This window comes from Oreochromis aureus, linkage group 1 (genome assembly GCF_013358895.1).
Source record: "Oreochromis aureus strain Israel breed Guangdong linkage group 1, ZZ_aureus, whole genome shotgun sequence".
Lineage (NCBI taxonomy): Eukaryota > Metazoa > Chordata > Actinopteri > Cichliformes > Cichlidae > Oreochromis > Oreochromis aureus.
Window position 1 is genome coordinate 20247178 of NC_052942.1, and position 20118 is coordinate 20267295.

Sequence of the window (20118 nt, forward strand, 5' to 3'; positions counted from 1 at the left end):
AGTATAAACATGATGCCTTTCACATTGCACAACATTCTCAAACTACGCAACTCAGAAACCACAACTCATAGTGAGCAGAGTCACATGGTGCCATAAAACGAGAGGCCCAACCCACTCAATGGCATTCCCAAGCTTTCTGAGGACTTTGCTACAATAGCCATGCTGTGGGCCAGAATCTATAGTGAATTAATGAGTTACCATTGAGCACAAATTTTCCCAGTACTTAACTGGCAACACAATTACCGTTCCACAAAGTGATGGCAGATTGGGAGGGGTCAGTGCATTCTTTACAAAGATGTACAACTACAAAAAGACAACAACACCAAAAACTACTCCAAGACAACAAGAAGAAATATTGAGCAAGGAAGATTATCTTTGTAATTCATCTAATTAGAATACGCAAATGAGTAATAAAGGCTTACCTCACTATTCAGTCATCTGAACATCCAGTAACCAAAAGGTGTGGGTCATTTATGTATTATTAATATTATCTGAATCTATGAATCTTTGTACTGCTTGCGAAAAATGAGACATTCACACATTCACATGTAAAAAAAAAAAAATAGATTTTTATCACTATTCAATTGATATTTTACGTTTTAAGAAGAACGTTTTTGTTATCTTACAATATATTTAATTATTTTATTTTATTGAATCATTTCACTGTTTTCCTGACCCCCACAAAAAAGGGAAGAAATAACAACACACAAAAATAAAAACAAAGGGAAAAAAAAAATTGCGTCAGCTGGGGCTTTGGCAATAAAGCCATAAACACAGCTGGTCAATATAAAGTTGGCTGAACTCATTCCTTCCATGTTTCGACAAACAACATGAACGGCCAATGACAATGAGAACATGGCCACACTGAACCAATCATATGACTGGAATAGAGTATGAGCCACGTCAGGTTAGGCTTACACACAAAGCACAAAGTGTAGTGCAGCACATATGCTAACATTTGAACTACCGCAGCCATACACAGTATTTGGAGGTGTTAGCAAGATAAAAGGGAGAAATTCTGGCTATTTAAAGTCCAAAATAGAAACCAAGTAGGACTGTGTGGAAGGCAGGTAACACCACAAGTCATGTGAAGCAGTGCCATCCTTTAGATTACACACAATGCAAAACCATACACTCCCAGGCGCTTTCCCCCGTACCATACCTTATGACAAAAACTTTACTGTAAAAGCACAGTCAAAAATATTAGATTAGACTCTGTGATTTAAGTAACTGGCCCTCATTACCAACCTGGCCATAAACATTTCTGTCAGACAGCACTGAGACACTACTGCTCTTCTTGCGTCTTTTTAAAAAATGTATTTTTGTTTTGCTTCGGAGCAAAGGGTGACCACAATTGAGTGAATGTACGAGTTTGTTTACCCTCCCCCTCATGTTCACACGTGAAACATTTCTTAAATTCAATTCAACTCAACTCAATTTTTTCATTTAGCGCTAAATCACAATAACAGCTGCCTCACGGTGCTACTGAAGATATGTTCATAATGGGGTTTTTTATCTATTGATTTGTAGAGTTTTTCAAACTGTTTGACATTATTGACAATCTATTAAAAAAAGGAAAGCTACAGTATACAGGTGCTTTTTTGTATGTTTATTTTTGTATGAATATCTACTGTATTTATTTAGAACTGACCAAAGAATTTAGTTTTCCATTTTGTTTGTGTTCTTCTCTAACACTTTAGAGCGTATTACTTGTACGAATTAAGATTTTACTCTATTATATATGCCTATGTTACTCATTTAAAATGTATTTAAAGTTTTATGCTGTTCTACAGTAGGGCTGCCACAAACGATTATTTTGATAGTCGACTAGTCACCGATTATTTTTGCGATTAGTCGACTAATCAGGTCATACATCCATTGAACGTAAAACGTACAGCTTATTGCACCAGCATGCATCTGCTCTTATATAACTATCATTAGCTTACAACTTTAAGTGTTTAAGGTATGTGCTAACTAAAAGTAAAGACAAGATGATAGTTTATTAAATTTAAATGAAATTTGCAGATTGTTTCGGTGGAGTTTAATAAACGCAGCCGTCTGCTCCTTGCTATCTAAAATATAACAGGACACCGGAGTATATTCTCCAGCATCTCACACTTCTGATAATCAGGTGTCTGCTTGAGGTTTATTCAGCTGTGTAAAAACTATAACTTTAATCTCAGCCAAACCGATTTACTCATGAACAAATAAAATACTGAAAAAAGCCAAAAAATAACATTTTTAAGTTATCTAAGTGACTTATATATCATGTTTAAGCTGAGTAAGGAAAGACTTGCCGGGAGTCCGGTGTTCTCACCGGCTCTAGTGAGCCTTGCCCCCGGCTAGCTATCGAGCTGGTGGGTAACAGATGTCTCCGAAAACCTCGGAGCGCTTTTGAAAATATGTGGTGTCTTGATAAACTGAGCAGATATTTGAGGTTTACACAGCTACATTCTCGCCTGAAAATATGTTAAACGTTTATTTTGTGACCCAGAAAGAATAATAAAAGTAACATTAAAACTAACTAGCTGCCGCCATTGTTGGAAACTGAGCTGGGCTGCGCTATGAATTCTGGGACACAGCTTCTTCTTCTTCGGGGTTTAACAGCAGCTGGCATCCTTGTACATGCAGTGCTGCCATCTTCTGTTTCAGTCCGTTATTACACTCTTAAATCCTACTACTTATTCCTGCGTCTTTTGGGATCCTACAAAGCTACAAACGACGCGTCGACTATTAAATCAGTCGTCGACGATTTTGATAGTCGACGTAATCGTGACTAGTCGACTAATCGTGGCAGCCCTATTCTACAGTGTATTTGTCTTCATCTGACTAACAATAAAGAATACTTAAACCAGAATTAACCTCCTCTCTGCACATATCAGCAGTAAAAATGAACCTTGAAGCTTGTGATATATATTGATAAACTGCTGTGAAAAAAAATGACAGTGATAAGATTCCCCCAATGTCATAATCAGTGCATCCTTATCCCTTGTGTTACAGTGATTCATGCAGATAACCATCGACGATCTTGTGTGTAAGCACTGCAAATGTCTTGTCATAGCAGTACAACTGCTATGCATGAGCATGTGAAGCTAAAGCACCTCAGAGGGCAAATACAACAAGTAAGCACATTCCTGTTTAATTTCAGTCCTATCCAAGCATGATACGTGGTTATCAGCACGCAGAATGTGTGGGAACTTAGCTGTACATATTACTCCAGTGATGAAACAAATTCATTTCATTTGAGTTTTTAAGTCAAGAGCCTTTAAAGTTTTTCTTTCTTTCTTTTTTTTTTTTTAAATTTGACCAAGAATCTTACATAATTAATGTTATAATACAGCAGGAATGTGAAAATTACAAGATGATCAATGAATAAAATGCTGGATTATGTTTTTGGAGAACCTTTAGAATAATCAATATTTTAGTTCTTGATTGACTTTCTGAGGAAACCAATTATGCTTCTCACACTTGGATTACCAAGGTAGAGAAACACCTGGTGACTCACTGAGCATTTGTTATTTTTATCTTTGTTTATACGTCTCCATGCACAATCAGTTTACTAGCAAACAAATCCCTTGCTCTTATTTTTAATTTCAAACACTGCAAACCAGCTACCTCTAACGCATCTCTTTGATTTTTTTACTTTTGCAATCACCTGCTTGGCTGCTTCAGAGAGGATCTCATTCTGCAATCAGACTCACTAACTCAGCTGGCAATGGTGGAACTGATTCTGCACTGGAGATCTATTGCGAGCTGTGGTTACCGAGCAGAACGAGAACTTCACTAGCCAGCTGCAAGTTGGTGGAGTCTGTCAGCAGCATAGGAGGCACACTAGAGAGGCAGCAGAATGTATTGGCTCCTTTTTACTTTGTTTAAACTCACAAAGGCAACTAGGGAATTCAAATATTTGAAGAGTCAAAACTTATAAATGGTATTTTTTTTAATCATTCATTCAGGACAGCATGTGTGTGGACGTGCACATGTACAAGAACCTAAAAAAGGGAAACGCTATAGTCCCACTACTACAACTACAACCTAGAGACATTAGAGAGTGAGTTAGAGATTGCAGGTTCACCAAGTTGTTTCTTTTATGAAAATGACATGCTACAAAGGCTACAGAACAATGACATCGTTTAGACTGGTTCCGTGTATGTCTCAGTTTTACTCTGTAATTCTGCCTGCCACCAGGTTTGAAGTGTCCCAGAAAAATGGAGGCTCAATTGTGCTACCCAAACACTGTTGACTGCCAGTTTAACAGAAAAAGCAGAGGATGCACAATGTTTTAATCATACCACCTTAAGCAAATGATCTTCAAAAGCAACAAATATCAGGTTTAAAAATTTACTAGTATGACAGCAGTTCCCCAAACACTGAACAATACAGTTTACAGGGCCAATCTATTTTACACTAAAGCTGAGAAACAGATATAGAGACAGAGAGGAAGATAAAGGATTCCAAACTAACAGCAAGAGAAGATAAGGATGGACAAAGGGTTGTTTATAGAGAGTGCTTAAGCTGTTGATGATGGTTAATGATGATGAACGATGGGCTCTTGCCTACAACATGATGCTGGGATCAAATTGCTTGATTATCACGTAACACACACACTGATGGGAGAGTTGAGGGAGAACAGCAGTGACAGCTGAGGATGATTTGGTGAATATATAATACCAATTTTGAGCTAATGTGTCACTAGCAGGCAGAATATGTGTTGATATTAGACTAGTGTATGAACGCAGAGCCTTTTTTATACAAACAGTTTGTTAAATTTTAAAAAAGCAAATTCATGAGGATCAATTCTGACATCTGATTATTCCATTGAGCTAAAACTGCAGAAAGTGTCTTCCATAGGCTGGCGACTGTCTGCCAAAATGAAAAGACAGTGCAGTACTCCCAACACTGTGGAAGATAAGCAAATGAACACACGGCAGGCAGAGACAGAAAGTAAAAGAGAGAGAGAGATTGTGTGTATGTGTGTGTGTAGGCATGTAGGGCAACAAGCCTTGGGATGAATCTGTTCCAGTCTCTTTCTCTTTCCCCTAACCAGCTGAGCCACGGCTGCCACATGCACTCTCTCTTGTACCTCCCCTCTTCCCCTCTCTCTCATCGTCTCTCGCTTGCTCTCGCTCTGTCTCTCTCTCTCAAACACACACACACACACACACACACACACACACACACACACACACACACACACACACACACACACACACACACACACACACACACACACACACACACACACACACACACACACACACACACACACACACACACACACACACACAGTGTTAAATCCCTTATGCCTGTAGCAGGAATGATAAATCCCTGCGGAGTCCTGCCCTGCACTGCCCTGCCAGAAAGGACGCAGGGCCGGCTTGGAGTGGTCCTTGCTTGGCTGGATGGGCTTTATGGTAAGGAACAAGTAACTATCAAAGAGTAACAACAGATTCATTTGAATCCCAATCACCGGCATTAGCAGGTACGAGACAGGTGGTGAATTATTTTATTCCCACAGCCCTAGATGACATTACAACTGCGAATGAACCAGTCTATCTTCCAGAGGGAGCTACATGACATTTAAACTTAGCCTTAAACCTCATAACTAAACCAAGGTTTAAACTTCCTGGGCAGACCCCTGCTATGATCTTTTTTGCATAAAACAACATGCTTGTACAACCTCACACAGACACACAACATGTTCAGTTTTCAGCCCAGTCAGTTTCAAGAGTGAGCCACAACAAAACAACCGCATCATCAAACCCCGAACCATTGCAGCTACTAAAATGCAATGCAATTCATCACGTTGTTCATTGCCAACTTAATGCATCCTGTTTTAAACTGACTATGGTGGCAGGAGAAATTCAGCAAGAGTTCACACCACACCGATGCTATTGCACAAAATCAGAGTTGTGGAACAATGACATCCAAGGATGTGGTGCACTCATTCAGTAAACTACAAGGATTCACATTGATGTCTCAGTGAAGCAATCACATACATGGAAAAGAGACAGAAATGCTTATATTTATACAGCATGAGAAAAAACGAAGAATTAACAAGGAGTGTTTGTGGTATTTAACGTTTAAGGGTTTTTACACATAGGATTACTGGTCATTAATCTGTTGTTCACCAGTTTCAACATCCATCTCAAGACAGAGCACAGCATCAACTCTAATGCAATGCATTAAACAAAATGTGTGGACTGTTTTGCAAAACTACTAGTGCTATGCCACAAAAGCCTCTGGCCCACACTGGGAAATTCAATTTATTCCCTCTATTTTAATGTTGCATCTGAATTAAATCGAAGCAGATATTAATGGGCTAGACTAAAGTTATAATGCCACGATTATAGAAGAGAGAAGCAGTCTTTTTAAGATCTGCCATGTGACTCAGATTATAGCCGGTGCATCTCTCCCTCCCGCTCGTTCCTTTTCTCCATTTCACCCCTCCGATAACCCCTCCTCCCTCAGAAGGCATTTTCTGTTTTCCTTCTCTCTTTCTCTCTCTGCTATCCACCTGCCTCCTGCTGTGTGTATCTGCCCTGGATTTCCCTCCAGAGATGAAAGGATAAGCAGGTCAGATATCCTTGATAACTGCCACACTTTCGAGTCCCCTGATGTTGAAACATCACAAGCAGCTGCTTTCTTTCAGCGCGTTTACTTAAAGTACGGCATAAGGTAATGCCTACAGCATAACAGGTCACTATCTGGCTCTTCTGCAACATAACCACTCTTAAAGTAAGTTTACATTCCGTGCGTTTTAAAAGTTGCATTGTGTCTTTTTTCATGGATCAATGCCTAAACATTTGTCCCAGACAAAATAGCATGCTTAGATTGGTCCCAGCCGGGGACAAATTAGCCAAAAAACAAACAAAACACAAAATAACTGAAGTCCAGCTGCACCAACAAGCTCCCGGCTGCTGCCTTCAACTGGCATCCCTCTCATCCTATACAAAGACAGCTTAGACCTGCTCTCAAAAGGGCTGAGACAGGACTTTGAATCAAGAGCTAATCAAAGACCCATCTGTAGGTGTGTTTGGGATTTTGGTCTCCTTTGAGGTTCTCAAAAGATCGCAGAGCTGCTGCGTGCTCAGACAGCAGAAAGGCAGGACCCACCCTCCACTCATCACTCTTTGCCATGTGCAGATCTCAAAATGACCTTCAGTGAGACCAAGAGTGGGCGAGTGGGCGTCCACAACGCCCAGCATTTGTGCAAAACAGGCTGTATGCAATGACAAACATGTGTAAACGCATCTGCATGTACAAATATCTATTCTATCATGTGATCACATCTGTTTCGAACAATGTCCAGTCTTCATGGATATTCCTAAAAATATTTTGGGAGTTTTTATTTGTTCAGAATTGTAAGGGGACAACAAAAGCTGTGTGAAATCTTCACAGGAGTGTATCTGCAAAAGCCTGGATAAATAATTAATAAACTCATGGTGCAACTCTGTGTCAAAGTCACAAGGCGACACAAGGGCTGATATATTAATCACTTGCCATATAAGCCCCAGTTCTTCAAAAAGGATGGAGAGTTTAAGACACATGACAAAAACATCATCAGGACTCTTTTTCTCTCTTTAGCACTTGCTTGTCTAATTGCATTTCCCTCCTTCAGTGATGTAAATGGAGATGTGTAATCATCAAAGCAAAACAGAGGCTGTTCTTGGCCCGCTGTGCAACTCTAATTAATACAACCTCCTCCATCCAAACGTAATTTCCATTTATTTCAGTCTGTCTACTCAAAACACAGCCGTCTAAAAAGCCAGAGGGATGGCTGTTTCTCTAAACCGCATCTCTTTTCTTGTGGTACATTCAAAGAAGTAAGCAGGGATGACTGGAGGCCAAAAACACAGAATGAGGCCAACATTTACTGTAGTGAAGGAAAGTTAGGACCAACTCCTCGCTGGATTAACGTGTATTCAATTTCAAGTAGTTAGATATCAGTTAAATGACTGATTATATTACATAGTGATTTAATGAAAATCCATAAATGCTAGGTATGACAAGTCAAGTCTTATAGTGATTACTTAAACACTTTTCACTAAATTCTGGAAACAAATGCAGCCAGATATAGTTTCCTTTCTCTTCCCAGTGCCATAACATGACCTTTGGCACCCAATGGAAAGAGGTTTCCCTTTCAGTCTTATAACAGAGACATATTCTCCCCAAACTGTTATTTTATTTTGCAGATCTACCAAAACAAACTGAAAAGCAACTTGAACTAAGATTAGGCTAGATAAAAGGCTTTACTCCTATTCACTCTAATATCCTTTGTAACAACTGACTGGAAGTTAAATGCTTATAACAAATCACACTAACCCAATGGCACACTAGCAGTGTACAGTATTGTGCAATAACACCAGCGACCTCTGAGACATGAGGCCAACACACCCACATATGTAACTCTATTCCAGAAACAATGCACCGCAACATTTTATTACAGTTGATCATCAACTGTGGAATTCTGTGGAATGTGACAAATACTGGTGTGGCATAGGAATCCAGCACTAGTCATTAGTGGGAGTTAACATGTGGCTATTGATACTGGACTGCAAATAACGTTAAGAGCACAGCTAACAGCAGGAATACAGGAACGCTAACACAGTCAAACAGAAGGTATAAATTTTATTATTGACAGTGGAAGATGGAATTTCTTTAAAAAAAGTTTGGGTTGTTTTTTGGCTCCGTTTCTTGAATTTGAAAAGAAGACCCTTGATTTCGAGAAGTAAGTGTGAAAAGTTATCCAAAGCTGAAACATAACCTTCCCATTAGGGATTGTTTCTGGCATGAGTTTTGAATGCGAAAATATTAAGTTACAAAATTGTATCCTGGTTTTTTTTAGCAGTTTTTTGTTCAAAATGTATGTTTTGTGTTGTTTTTTTACCTCCGCATGATCGGATGTAATGTGCGATAAGGCATAAGAAGGTTTTTGTTGGACAACAACTATTTAAGAAGAATGTACTTTCAAGCACCAGGCATGAAACTGATAAAACGTGTTAGCTGTTGCGATTAGACAATACTGAACAAACAGGAAAAACATGCAAAGCCAAAGATGACTACAGCCACAAAGAACTCTTTAAATAATAAACAGTAACGAGCCCCCTGCAAACTACGTCAGGTTAAACAAGCATGTCGCAACTGTACCAAAACTACGCGAGGGTGATCTTCCAAGAAAAGTCAAGCAGTTTCCAGTAAAAATCTAACAGTATTTTTGTTTTAAATAGCCATCCCTGCTTCCCATAACTAGAAAGTGTTGAATTACACCAGTTCATCAAACTGAGCCATGAACTGGAGAATTGTTCAACAGCATCAACTGGAAACTGTCCCAACAACTACATAGATGGTGACACAGGAGGCTAACTGACTAGTCTGAAAACAAGAAAACACAACAAGTGTGGCTAACGTTTGCAGTGCTAGCAAGTCTACACACCCGCTTTGTTTAAAATGGTCATCTGTGTTTATCTTGCATTTCATTCTGCCACAGCCCATTTTCATCTTCTAGATGACAATACAATACAAAACATCTATCCTACTTTCCAACTTGCTGATCTAAAATGTTAAGGCACTGGTATGCAGAGAGAGGGCAGCTATGTAAAACTGTAGCTCTAACAAGGAAAATATGAATAATACTGGCGTGGCATGACAGTTTGGCCACACCAGCTTTTATCCACTGGTGCCAGCTATCAAAGGTAACAAACTTGATCATCTAGTGAAATAATCAACCAACCTGCCCTTACTACGTGTAATGGTCAGGCAACTGTGGTTCTTCAGCTCCCGCCTTCATCAGTGTTACTAAACCTATAGTCAGTCTTTCCATAATAGTAGTGGATGTGGGCTACTGTTGCTTAACTACTAATGCTAACAATTTTTCGAGACAGCACAGAAAAGCTTTTATTCACAAACATATAAAGAAAATGTTAACTGGTTTAATTAAGTTAGCAATCATGTTACAGCTAAACAAATATATTTTCTACCCTTTTTGGTTTACTTCTGAGTTTAAACAGTGAAACTGGCTGCTTGTGATCTAGCAGAGTGCTAAAAGCAACCGGCTGAAACTGCCATCTTGATGGTAGTTTCACTTTAAACAGATAGTCCTACCTGCTGTAGTAAAAGTCAGCGTTTCAGCACAGATTCCCCAAGAGACAGAGAACAACTGAAGACTGAGGAGCTAATTTTACATCAATCAGCATATTAACCCTCATAATGTCCTCCCGATTTCCATACAGCTGTTGTCCTCAGGGGTCAAAAATGTCCCCACTTCATTTGAGTGTTTTTTAAAGTATAAAGTATAAATTGTCAATCAATTCAGTGTTACATCTTAGTTTTACTTAAGACCAACACATTAACACAAAATTTACCCAACATTACACATTTTAGGGCCACCAGACCTTGTTTACAAAAATACACCCTGTTTTTAAGCGGAAATAAAACAAGAAAATAAAATATTTAATTGTTTAGATAATTTTGACTATCTGACTAACTACAGAGTGCTGTATGTTGAACTTTAGTGAAAAATTTGTTTTTGAACCATTTAACATTTTTAAATGGCAGCACATAATCACACCTGTGGTCCTCAGGGGTCAAAAATGTCCCCACTTCATTTGACTGTTTTTAAAATATAAATTATAAATTGTCAATCAATTCAGTGTTACACCTTAGTTTTACTTAAGACCAACACATTAACACAAAATTTACCCAACATTTTACATTTTAGGGCCACCAGACCTTGTTTACATAAAGTACACTGTGTTTTTGAGCAAAAATAAAATGAGACAATGTAATATTTAATTGTTTAGATAATTTTGACTATCTGACTAACTAAAGAATGCTGTATGTTGAACTTTAGTGAAAAAAATTTTTTGAACCATTTACATTTTTTAATGGCAGCACATAATCACACCTGTGGTCCTCAGGGGTCAAAAATGTCCCCACTTCATTTGACTGTTTTTAAAATATAAAGTATACTTTGTCAATCAATTCAATGTTACGTCTTAGTTTTACTTAAGACCAACACATTAACACAAAATTTACCCAACATTTTACATTTTAGGGCCACCAGACCTTGTTTACATAAAATACACTGTGTTTTCGAGTGGAAACAAAACAAGAAAATAAAATATTTAAAAGTTCAGATAATTTTGACTATCTGACTAACTACAGAGTGCTCTATGTTGAACTTTAGTGAAAAAGTTTTTTTTGAACCATTTATAATTTTTAAATGGCAGCACATAATCACACCTGTGGTCCTCAGGGGTCAAAAATGTCCCCATCTGGTTTGATTGATACTTAATTACTATGAAGTGGATTTTTCCCCCACTTTTAATTAAAACTTAATTCAAACATTCTGACACATTTTTTTTATTCCATTTCAAATTTAAGTCTGTTAAAAACCTCATAAAAATGAATTTTTTCTTTGTTTTCGGGTAAAAAATAAATCAAATCATCAGTTATTGTGATTATCGTTTCACAACCAGAGTCAGTTGCTTTAGCAGATGATCACAGACGGGTATATGTCAAAGTTAATTTAGAAAGCTGTTTTTAAACTACAAGTTTTTACTGGCAGCAAATAATCACATCTGTTGTCCTCTGCGCTCAAAAATGACCCTGTTTGCTTTGACTGTTTATAAAGCCATAAGTATAAAATATCATCCATCTCTGTGTTTCAAGGTTTTATTCAACTTTATTCCAACTCATTACCTGACAGTTTTCTATATTTTGGCATGGTAGGACACCAGGGCATGGGTCTGAGTGAAGGCAAACTTTCATGTCCATATTTGACACAAGTGCAGGAGGAAGTTCAGGTTTATTCCTCTGCACTGGTCCCATCATGGACAGCTTTTTTCTGCAGTTGCAGGCAAGGGTCATATACAGTAAACAAGTTGTTACAGATGATTGTTTTCTTTTGAAACCTGCAATGTTAGGGACAACTCGCGCGTGTCCTGACTGCAGGCCAGACGTTTGCCATCGGTACACTAGCATGTTCCATGTACAGCTGGACCTGGCATGACATACTGCCATGTTTTTATCTCATAGGTTTACTTGGGATGTTCTGTTGGAATGGACAGAGTCCTCTGAACGGGACTTTGTGCTCATACAGTCACATCAGTATCAGGATCTTACATCACAGCAGGAGAAACACCCACTTGTTCCATACACCTCAAATGGGGCGCGTTTGTGTCATGAACGACAGGGCTCGCAAAATCGCTAGCCCAACGTCGCGGAGCTAGTGATATCTCCAGTCGGGCGATCATATAGCCCGACGGGCGGGCCCTGCACGATGATCATCTATTGTGTCTTTATCAAGAAATTATATCCTTTTGCGCTTCTATGATTAATCTTGTGTCACCTTTAAAACTGCTCTACCAGACTCAGGATGTCATAAACTGTCCGTAGCGACTCCACCGGATGTAGAATCAACATACCCACATAAGACTACAGCTGCATTCGATCCATTTTTTTCCCCTCTTGTTGTCCCTCCTTGTTCGTCATAGAGTTAGCTGTAGAGCAGCTCATCTGCTAATTGGATGGTTGTTGGTTCAGTCTCTGTGTGCTCTAGTCTGGAGTTCTTACCAAGGTGTCCTTGGGCAAGTTACTGAACCCCAACTTGGTCTCTGATGCATCCATTGGCATGTGAACGTTAAAAAGCAGAATACAAGCAGAACACTGTGTATAATGCGTTCAGTGCTCGAGTAGAAAAGCCAATGAAGGAGTATGGGACCTGGCATATGTGCTTGGACTGTGATAGATTATCTTTCTCTGTGGCACATGAGAGAGTCATGCATCGTCTGTCATTGGGATGTTAGAAGACCAGATCAATGTTTCCTCACATTACTGCAAATATTCCTCCGTCTCAGCTGACTCCTCTTTCCTGCTTGATTCTTTGTCTTCATCATAATTGAAATGGATGATGTGCAGTCCTCTGACACATCTTCTATTCCAGTTTCACATTCTGAAAACTCAAGAAACTTCAAGAAGCCCAGTCACTTTCTTTCCAAGTTCCTCAGACTACAATGCCCTGGATGCCCAAGAACCTACTTGAACATAGTTCAGATTCTTCATCACTTTTCTTCACTTCATAGCCTTCTTCCACTTCTGCAGGTGGGTGATGTGCTTTTTCAGAGAAAGGGTAGCATGTGCTCTAAATATTGACAATATTTTCTATATCTTCTAACCCTGGATCTTCCTGAACATTGATTCTTCCTCCTCATTATACTAGAGGACAATATGTGCTTTGTCCTACTGGTCATTGCTTTGCACAACATGGTAAAAAAAAAGTATGCTCATCAAAGTATGCAAATCTCTAGTGCAATGGAGGCTTGTGAGCATACTTTCTGTGTATGTATTATTGTAGGGTCGACCTTACAATACGAAGCACTTTGATGCGACTGTTGTTTTGATTTGGCGCAGTATAAATAACATTTTATTGAATATAGAGCACCTGCCTCCTCATTGTGCTGCCTGTTGTTGTTGTTGTTGTGGTTGTTATGACCAGTGCTTGACCCCAAACATCAGTGATCCAAGATCAAAGATGTTTGATAGCAGTATGTTGTGAAAATACGGCCTTTTGCAACACTTTGTACTTTGGGGTCATTTTTGTCCACGAGGACAACAGGTGTTATAAAATCGAATAAAACCCCATAAATAAATCAAATTACTTAAAACTTATTCCAATCATGCATAGTATAGTAATGAATAACTTCTGTTATTTTCAGACCATTTGATGAATAAAAAACATATTTTTGATAGCAAAAGATTTCTGTAGAGGACAAAAATGACCCGTGGACAACACAAGGGTTAACCACAGCGGGCTCATTACCAGCCTCAAGTATCACTCAGTAGTGAGTTGTATGAGGTGTGACTACAGCCATAAGATACAGTACAGCATATCGTCATCAGCTCGGATGAGGGAGGAGGTTTCGTCTGACTGGAACAACCGCCCAAACCTGAATCTCACTACTTGTGATAGACAAACACAGCACATTCCTAACTCGTCAAAGTGAGGAAAAAACTAATAAACTGTAAAACCCTAAAAGACAAAAGACTACACAATAGACTTTGGGAGGTATTTTAGAGCCAACACGAGGTCTAATCTACTTAAATTCTCTTTCCAGAAATTTTTATTTAGACATGAGTAAAATACAAGTGGTTTATAAAACAGCACAATCACATGTGTGTAACTGTATTGCTAATAAACGCCCGGTATACATCATACCATCAGTACACAGCTTACATTTGATATAAACTAGGAAATTATCAAGGCTTAGCAGATATTTAGACAGATGAATGGATAATTACACACAGCAGGGACCTGAGAGGCATGCTAAGGGACGTCCCAGTACAATCAACTTAATTTAGAGTTAGACCACCTACAATAAGATTGCTTCTTACTTATGAAGAGTGGTGTTTTCATCATATTCGCAGCAATACTGACAGTTTTGCAGGTGTTTCCTAAAAGTGTTGTGAGTTTTGTAATCCCACCAAAACTCAATGTACTTTGTGGTCTGATCCATTCTTGGGTCTCTGAAATGTAAAGAAAGGAAGATCCCGTAGCAGAATTCCTGCCTCAGAGGCTCACTTACTTTTCATATCCATGGGGATTTCCTGCCACCCTTTTAATAAAATGAGGACTAAAAATCAACAGGTAGCTCAGCTGAGACCTGGTATAAAAACCACCAGGCGACTTATCACTGACAATCAATAAAAGACAGATTATTTTAATCTAGTTTACTAGAAACTGCATAGTTGCTTGCAGGCTGTGTTACAAGGTGTGGATTTCAAAACACCCTCTGAGCCACACACACACCGATGAACACCACCACCATTAAGCATCCTTCACTATCACAAGCCTACTGATATTCTACAAACTTATAAATAGCTGATTGGCTGGAAAATTCACCTTTGTTTGTATTTTGGCCTGTGCTAGCCTTCCAGTATATCACACGCGTTACATAAGGCAGCAGCATAATGTCCACACATGACTTTTTTCCCTGCCAGGTACCCACCTTATTTGAAGCTCTGGAGGTCATTTCCCCCGCTATTCCGGTTGAAAAGTGGCAGGTTAAAAGTTGTCCCTGTCTCTGTTTTGATAATCACTTGGCTGATTGCGCTATTTTCCCTCCAGTCCAGTTCACTTTTCGCCCAGCTGCCGCCACGCCGGGCTACGTTGTTATTTTATTTGATCCAGGACGACGGGAAACGCCACGAATAGCCGTGTGGAAAGTCTAAAGTTCATTATCTTATCTTCGCCACCAGAATCGTTAGTCCACTCGGGTACAAAGTCATGGAAGAAGTGTGGATTGTGGGGAGGGAGAAAAAAAGGAAAGTACGACCCAAACAAGACCTCCTTACTTTGGTATTTCCGTCGCTAACCTCTGGATGAAAAGTTGGAAAGAGTAGGCATCACCAGGACGGTGTGCAGCAATGGCAGGCTGAGTAAACCTTTCCCTGCTCTCCGCTCACTGAGCAACGGCAGTGTCGTCTCTGTGCGGGGCGGACCAATGCGCCTAAGTAGGGGTGTGAGTTCAGGGAGGAAACAGAGGCATCGTGCATTTACTTTATTTATGACCATTCTATTATCATTTTCCTGTTAAACTTTACTCATCCATATATTATTACCTCATCGTGTTTTTGTTTTTATTCTTGTTCTGAATCTACTTTTACCGCTGCCGGTAAAGTGCACACCCCCACTATCGCTTGGAATTAACAGTCCGGGATACAACGAGGAGAAGCGACGCCGCTGTCCCTGCTGATGCTGAATGCTCACTTTCCCTGTGTGACGAAGGGAATGGTTTATTACACAAGGACTACAGCAGCCTTTCAAATCTTAATTTTGTAGGAGAGGGAAATCGCAGCTTGCATTCTGTTTATAAATACATCTTTGGGGGCTTTTTTTTTTCTTTAGAAAAGTGAAATTCACCGCATATCGGCGTGGGAAAAAAATAGGCCACGGGATGCCTGCCCTTAGAGCAAAACAACGTGAGCAGAATATCTAAAGTTAGTTGCATAAGGAATGATCGAGACTCTGTCCCCTGTCCTTTGTGTTTGTGTGGGTCGTATTGGGGCATTTAGCTTGGCAGATTACAAAATGAGTCGATAAACTAAATAGGGAGACCGTATTTAAAAGCACGTATAGGCACAGCCGGTGTTTGCGGTTGATAAGTCACCTCACAGGAAACCCCAAAAGCCAATGCAGTGAAATTTCTATGACTTCCTAAACCAGAACCCGCCCTCAGGATGCAACAATCTCGGTTTGCACTGTTTCACAGTTTACTTCTCTTTCCAGCAAACAATGGCCTTTGAAATATTAAAATAGGCTAGAGGAGAAGAGATGACGAAGCAGTGGCACACAACTAAAGTTTTCAGTGTCCAGCCATACGGTGAACGTGAAGAGGAGCATATGAACACAAAGACACACCCTGTCTTTTTCCAAACAAACCGAGCAATCTCATCCCCCAATCTAGCTCCTCTAATGATCACTTCCTCTGTGCCTCAAACGTGGAGGAGGGTTTGGAGACAGTGTAGGTGGTCTAAGGAGTTAATTCCACCAGATCTAATCCAACAAGGAAAAAAAATACCACCAAGCAGAAGTGTCAGGTTATATATTGAAGGCTGCAAGTAAATGGTCACCCCTGGAAAAGGCTAGGTCAAGTTGAGAAGAGGATCAACACAGACAAAGAACTCTAAAACCTGCAGCCATAATTAACACAGGGACACACATGACCACTTTTGAAGTGTATTAAATGAAAAGATTCCTGGTAACGTTTTTACAACAGTCTTGCAAAAGTGCATGCACAAAACAGGCAAAAAAACATTTACACCAGGGCCATACATACTAGTATGGATGCAAGTCGCTCGCTCCTCCTGAAGCTCCGTAAACGCTTGTCAGGATCCATCAGGGCAGATAGCAGGATGTTTAACATGGTCACTCAGGTGTCAACTAACAATAATTTTAAATCAAAATAGCCAATTTAAAAAAAAATACAACTAACCGCCTTTAAAAATGGCACTAAAATGACAAAAAAACAGAAGTAATTCCTCTGCTGCTCGCATCTCACTCTCATCAGCAGCTGTGATGGTACCTCAGATGTTCTTACAGAGAGGATCGGGACATTAGTGACACGTGTGATCAAAGCTATCTTTGTCCTCTATGCTTGCATCCCTGATCCCATCTCTATTTTTTCTCACTCTCACAAATACACACACACACACACAAGCACGGAGATGTAGCTCCTTTTGGACAACAGGCAGCTTCAAAGCTCAGGTGCGCTCATGGAAGAGCAGGCACATGGAAAACAAAAGCGAACATGCAGACCTGCATTCGGCTGGAGCACATCACAAGGTTCACTCAACCCTGCCTCTCCTGCAGCGAAAAGCCTAATGTAGAGTGAAACCGCTTAATGTGCACCGCACACCCCAAAAGTGTAAAGCCGGATGTAGATGCGTCTACAGACATTGAGGCACTGAATTACACCATGATGAATAAAGAAGAATGCAATGTTTGATCTATACCAGTTGTTTAACACTGGAGAAAGCTCCTAAGCAGATGTTGACTCCCTGTTTTCATCTGTCCTGAGTTAGGAGTCTCTGAGAGGCCGTCTGATCCCTCCTGCTCTCTGTTGACTCAAGGCTGCTCTGCAGATCCAGCACAGGTTTCTTTGTTTCTTTATGCTAATAGAAACCTTCTGGACAGACAAGAGCAACCGAAGTTCTCTGTGTCACACAAGTGAAGTATAGCTAATCCTCAGCTTTGACAATAATAAAACTGTTAATATGCAAGTAGCATATTTTTTTATTATTATACACAACTGTGTGTGTTGCTTTTGCAGTGAGATTTTGCAGTGAGATTAGTTTACAATCCAATCAGTTAAATTTTATACTTTAAATATACTTTTCGACTGGATTTTATGAAAGAAGAAGAAAAAAATTACAAGGGGAAGGGGTGTGGTATGAATCGTTAATGATCAGCATATAATGTCACATTTCTGGTAAGAGGTCAATTGTTTTTAACCAGATTAGTATCATATGACAGGATTAGTAGGCATCTCACCAACGCACCCCTGACCTTCTAGATCAATATTGTTCAGGGTTTGTGAGGACTTAAGCTTTGTGTGAAGTTCAGGATTGTGGGATCTGATTTCAGTGTTTAGTGAAACAAGAACTTATTCAATGAATTCTCTTCTTAACCAAATACTTTGGCCTAGGTTCATTTCTGTCATTCATATAGAAAAAAGTTCAAAGTGTCTGTTCATTACACATTTAGATTGTGTGTCATATGTTGAAGGAAATTTTAGGTGAAAACAACATAAAAGTATCTGCTGTTCTCTCAGTTTCCCTCCTACCTTGGACTGCTTTTAGTGTGTTTGTGTAGAGGTGTGTGTGTGTGTGTGTGTGTGTGTGTGTGTGTGTGTGTGTGTGTGTGTGTGTGTGTGTGTGTGTGTAAGAGAGAAAGAGAGAGGCGTTATTCCTGCACTAACTGCTCTCATCATTCAAGGTTTCAGCCAGTAGCAACAAAATGAAGTGCTGGGACGTAGCCTATGTGTACCCAAGTAGGACAAGAAGACAAAGTACACATGCCATCGAGTGCAAGAAGTGCAACACACACACACACATAGACACCGTGAATCTAGAAGTACAGAGTTAAACTAAAGGAAATTTAAGGATAGGAATTTTAAATAAATTCTTATTCTTCAATTGTAGTCAAAACCTAGTGATGCTGTGTGTCCACCAGACCCATGGGCGCACGCTCACACATGTGGGCTCAGGAATTCAAGAAACATGGATTTAACATGTCATAAAAAATAGTTTGATCTCCAAGGTCAGATTTATTGATCCATAAAACCAAACTATGCAGATAATTCAAAACACTGGGTAAAAAAAAACAATAGTATAACAAACTGCCCAAAGCCTTTCATTATCTGAGCTGATATCTCACCACGTGTCAGAAAAGGGTTCTCGCAGAGGACACACAGGGCCGAGGAGTTCACGCTCATAGCCTCTAAACCTGTTGACGCGACCAGTCATGCGGCCCTTCTTTTGTGAGTCATCAATCAAGCCCGATTACATACAGCACACATTATTTTGCAGGAGCTTTGCACATATAAACCGAACCGAAAATGGCATTACTTTTAAAAGCAGCTGGCTTGTCGTCCCTGCCATTGTCAGTTATATATATTTTTATCCAAATCATTCACAACCACAGTCGAAGTTAGCGTGCGCGAGAACAGTCTGAAGTGCTGTTATTTTGAGCGACACTTAGTTCCACTTCTTCTTGTGATGAAGGGAAGAAAAAAAGAAGCTTTTGGAGTACTAAATTTACCATGGTGGGTCAGTGGCTGATAATAGTGAAGCTGGCTCCTTTTAATCTTCTGAAAACATTTACTCCAAGAGGCAGCCTGTGATCAACCAACCAAGAAAGTTTTCCTCTTTCTCTCTTCTCATCAGACAGGAGCTGCTGTGCCTTTTATAGCTGGAGAGCAGAAGCAGTGCTGCAGTGAACCTGGCTGAACTTCACTCTGCTTCTCGGTGAATACCTGAAGTACAGCAGCTCAACCAGGGACGGCCAAAGTTAAGCCTCATTGCAGGTCTATCAAATAACTATTCAGCAGGGTGATAAGATTTTCTTCCCCTCAAAAACCTAAATACAGACTGTCAGATCACTATTTCTGTGTAGTGTGTGGGCCACACCCGTTAACACTCGCGTGCTTTACAAATCTGTTATTGAAACTAAGCCATTACGTCTTGCTTTACATCCACGTGACAGCCCCACTGTTTGCTGCAGAATGAGACAATAAATTGAAAACATGTCAAATCTCATGCTGCAACACTCTCAGCTCAATCTAGTGTGTGTGTGTGTGTGTCTCAGCATGTGTGCGCGTGTGTGTGTGTGTGTGTGTGATTTCCCGGTAAATACCTCATGAACAACAATTCAAGCTTTTCCTTTCATTGTTGCTCTGGCATACAATGCAAATGCAACTTCAAGCAGCACTTTGTTGCTACCCAGTCCCATTTGTTTGTTAAGATAAATGGATTACAGTGCGCCTGTGCCAAGCCAGTGTGGCCTCCAAATCATTACGCAGATACAAAGTGCCGAGTGTTTTTACAAAATTTCATACC

The 20118-nt window shown here is 39.8% G+C and overlaps 1 protein-coding gene across 8 annotated transcripts in view; it reads right to left on the reverse strand.

Moving 5' to 3' along the window:
- The window catches only part of tjp1a (tight junction protein 1a), a 111406-nt gene that overhangs the window by 39940 nt on the left and 51348 nt on the right, over window positions 1-20118 (reverse strand). Inside the window, exon 1 of one of the 8 annotated variants that reach the window (XM_039610105.1) lies at window positions 15009-15480. The exons of the other annotated variants lie outside the window; for them this stretch is intronic. Coding sequence (XP_039466039.1) covers window positions 15009-15032 — 24 coding nt within the window. The 5' untranslated portion in view covers window positions 15033-15480. Of the gene's footprint in view, window positions 1-15008; window positions 15481-20118 lie in introns of those variants that run through there. 8 annotated transcript variants of the gene reach the window in all.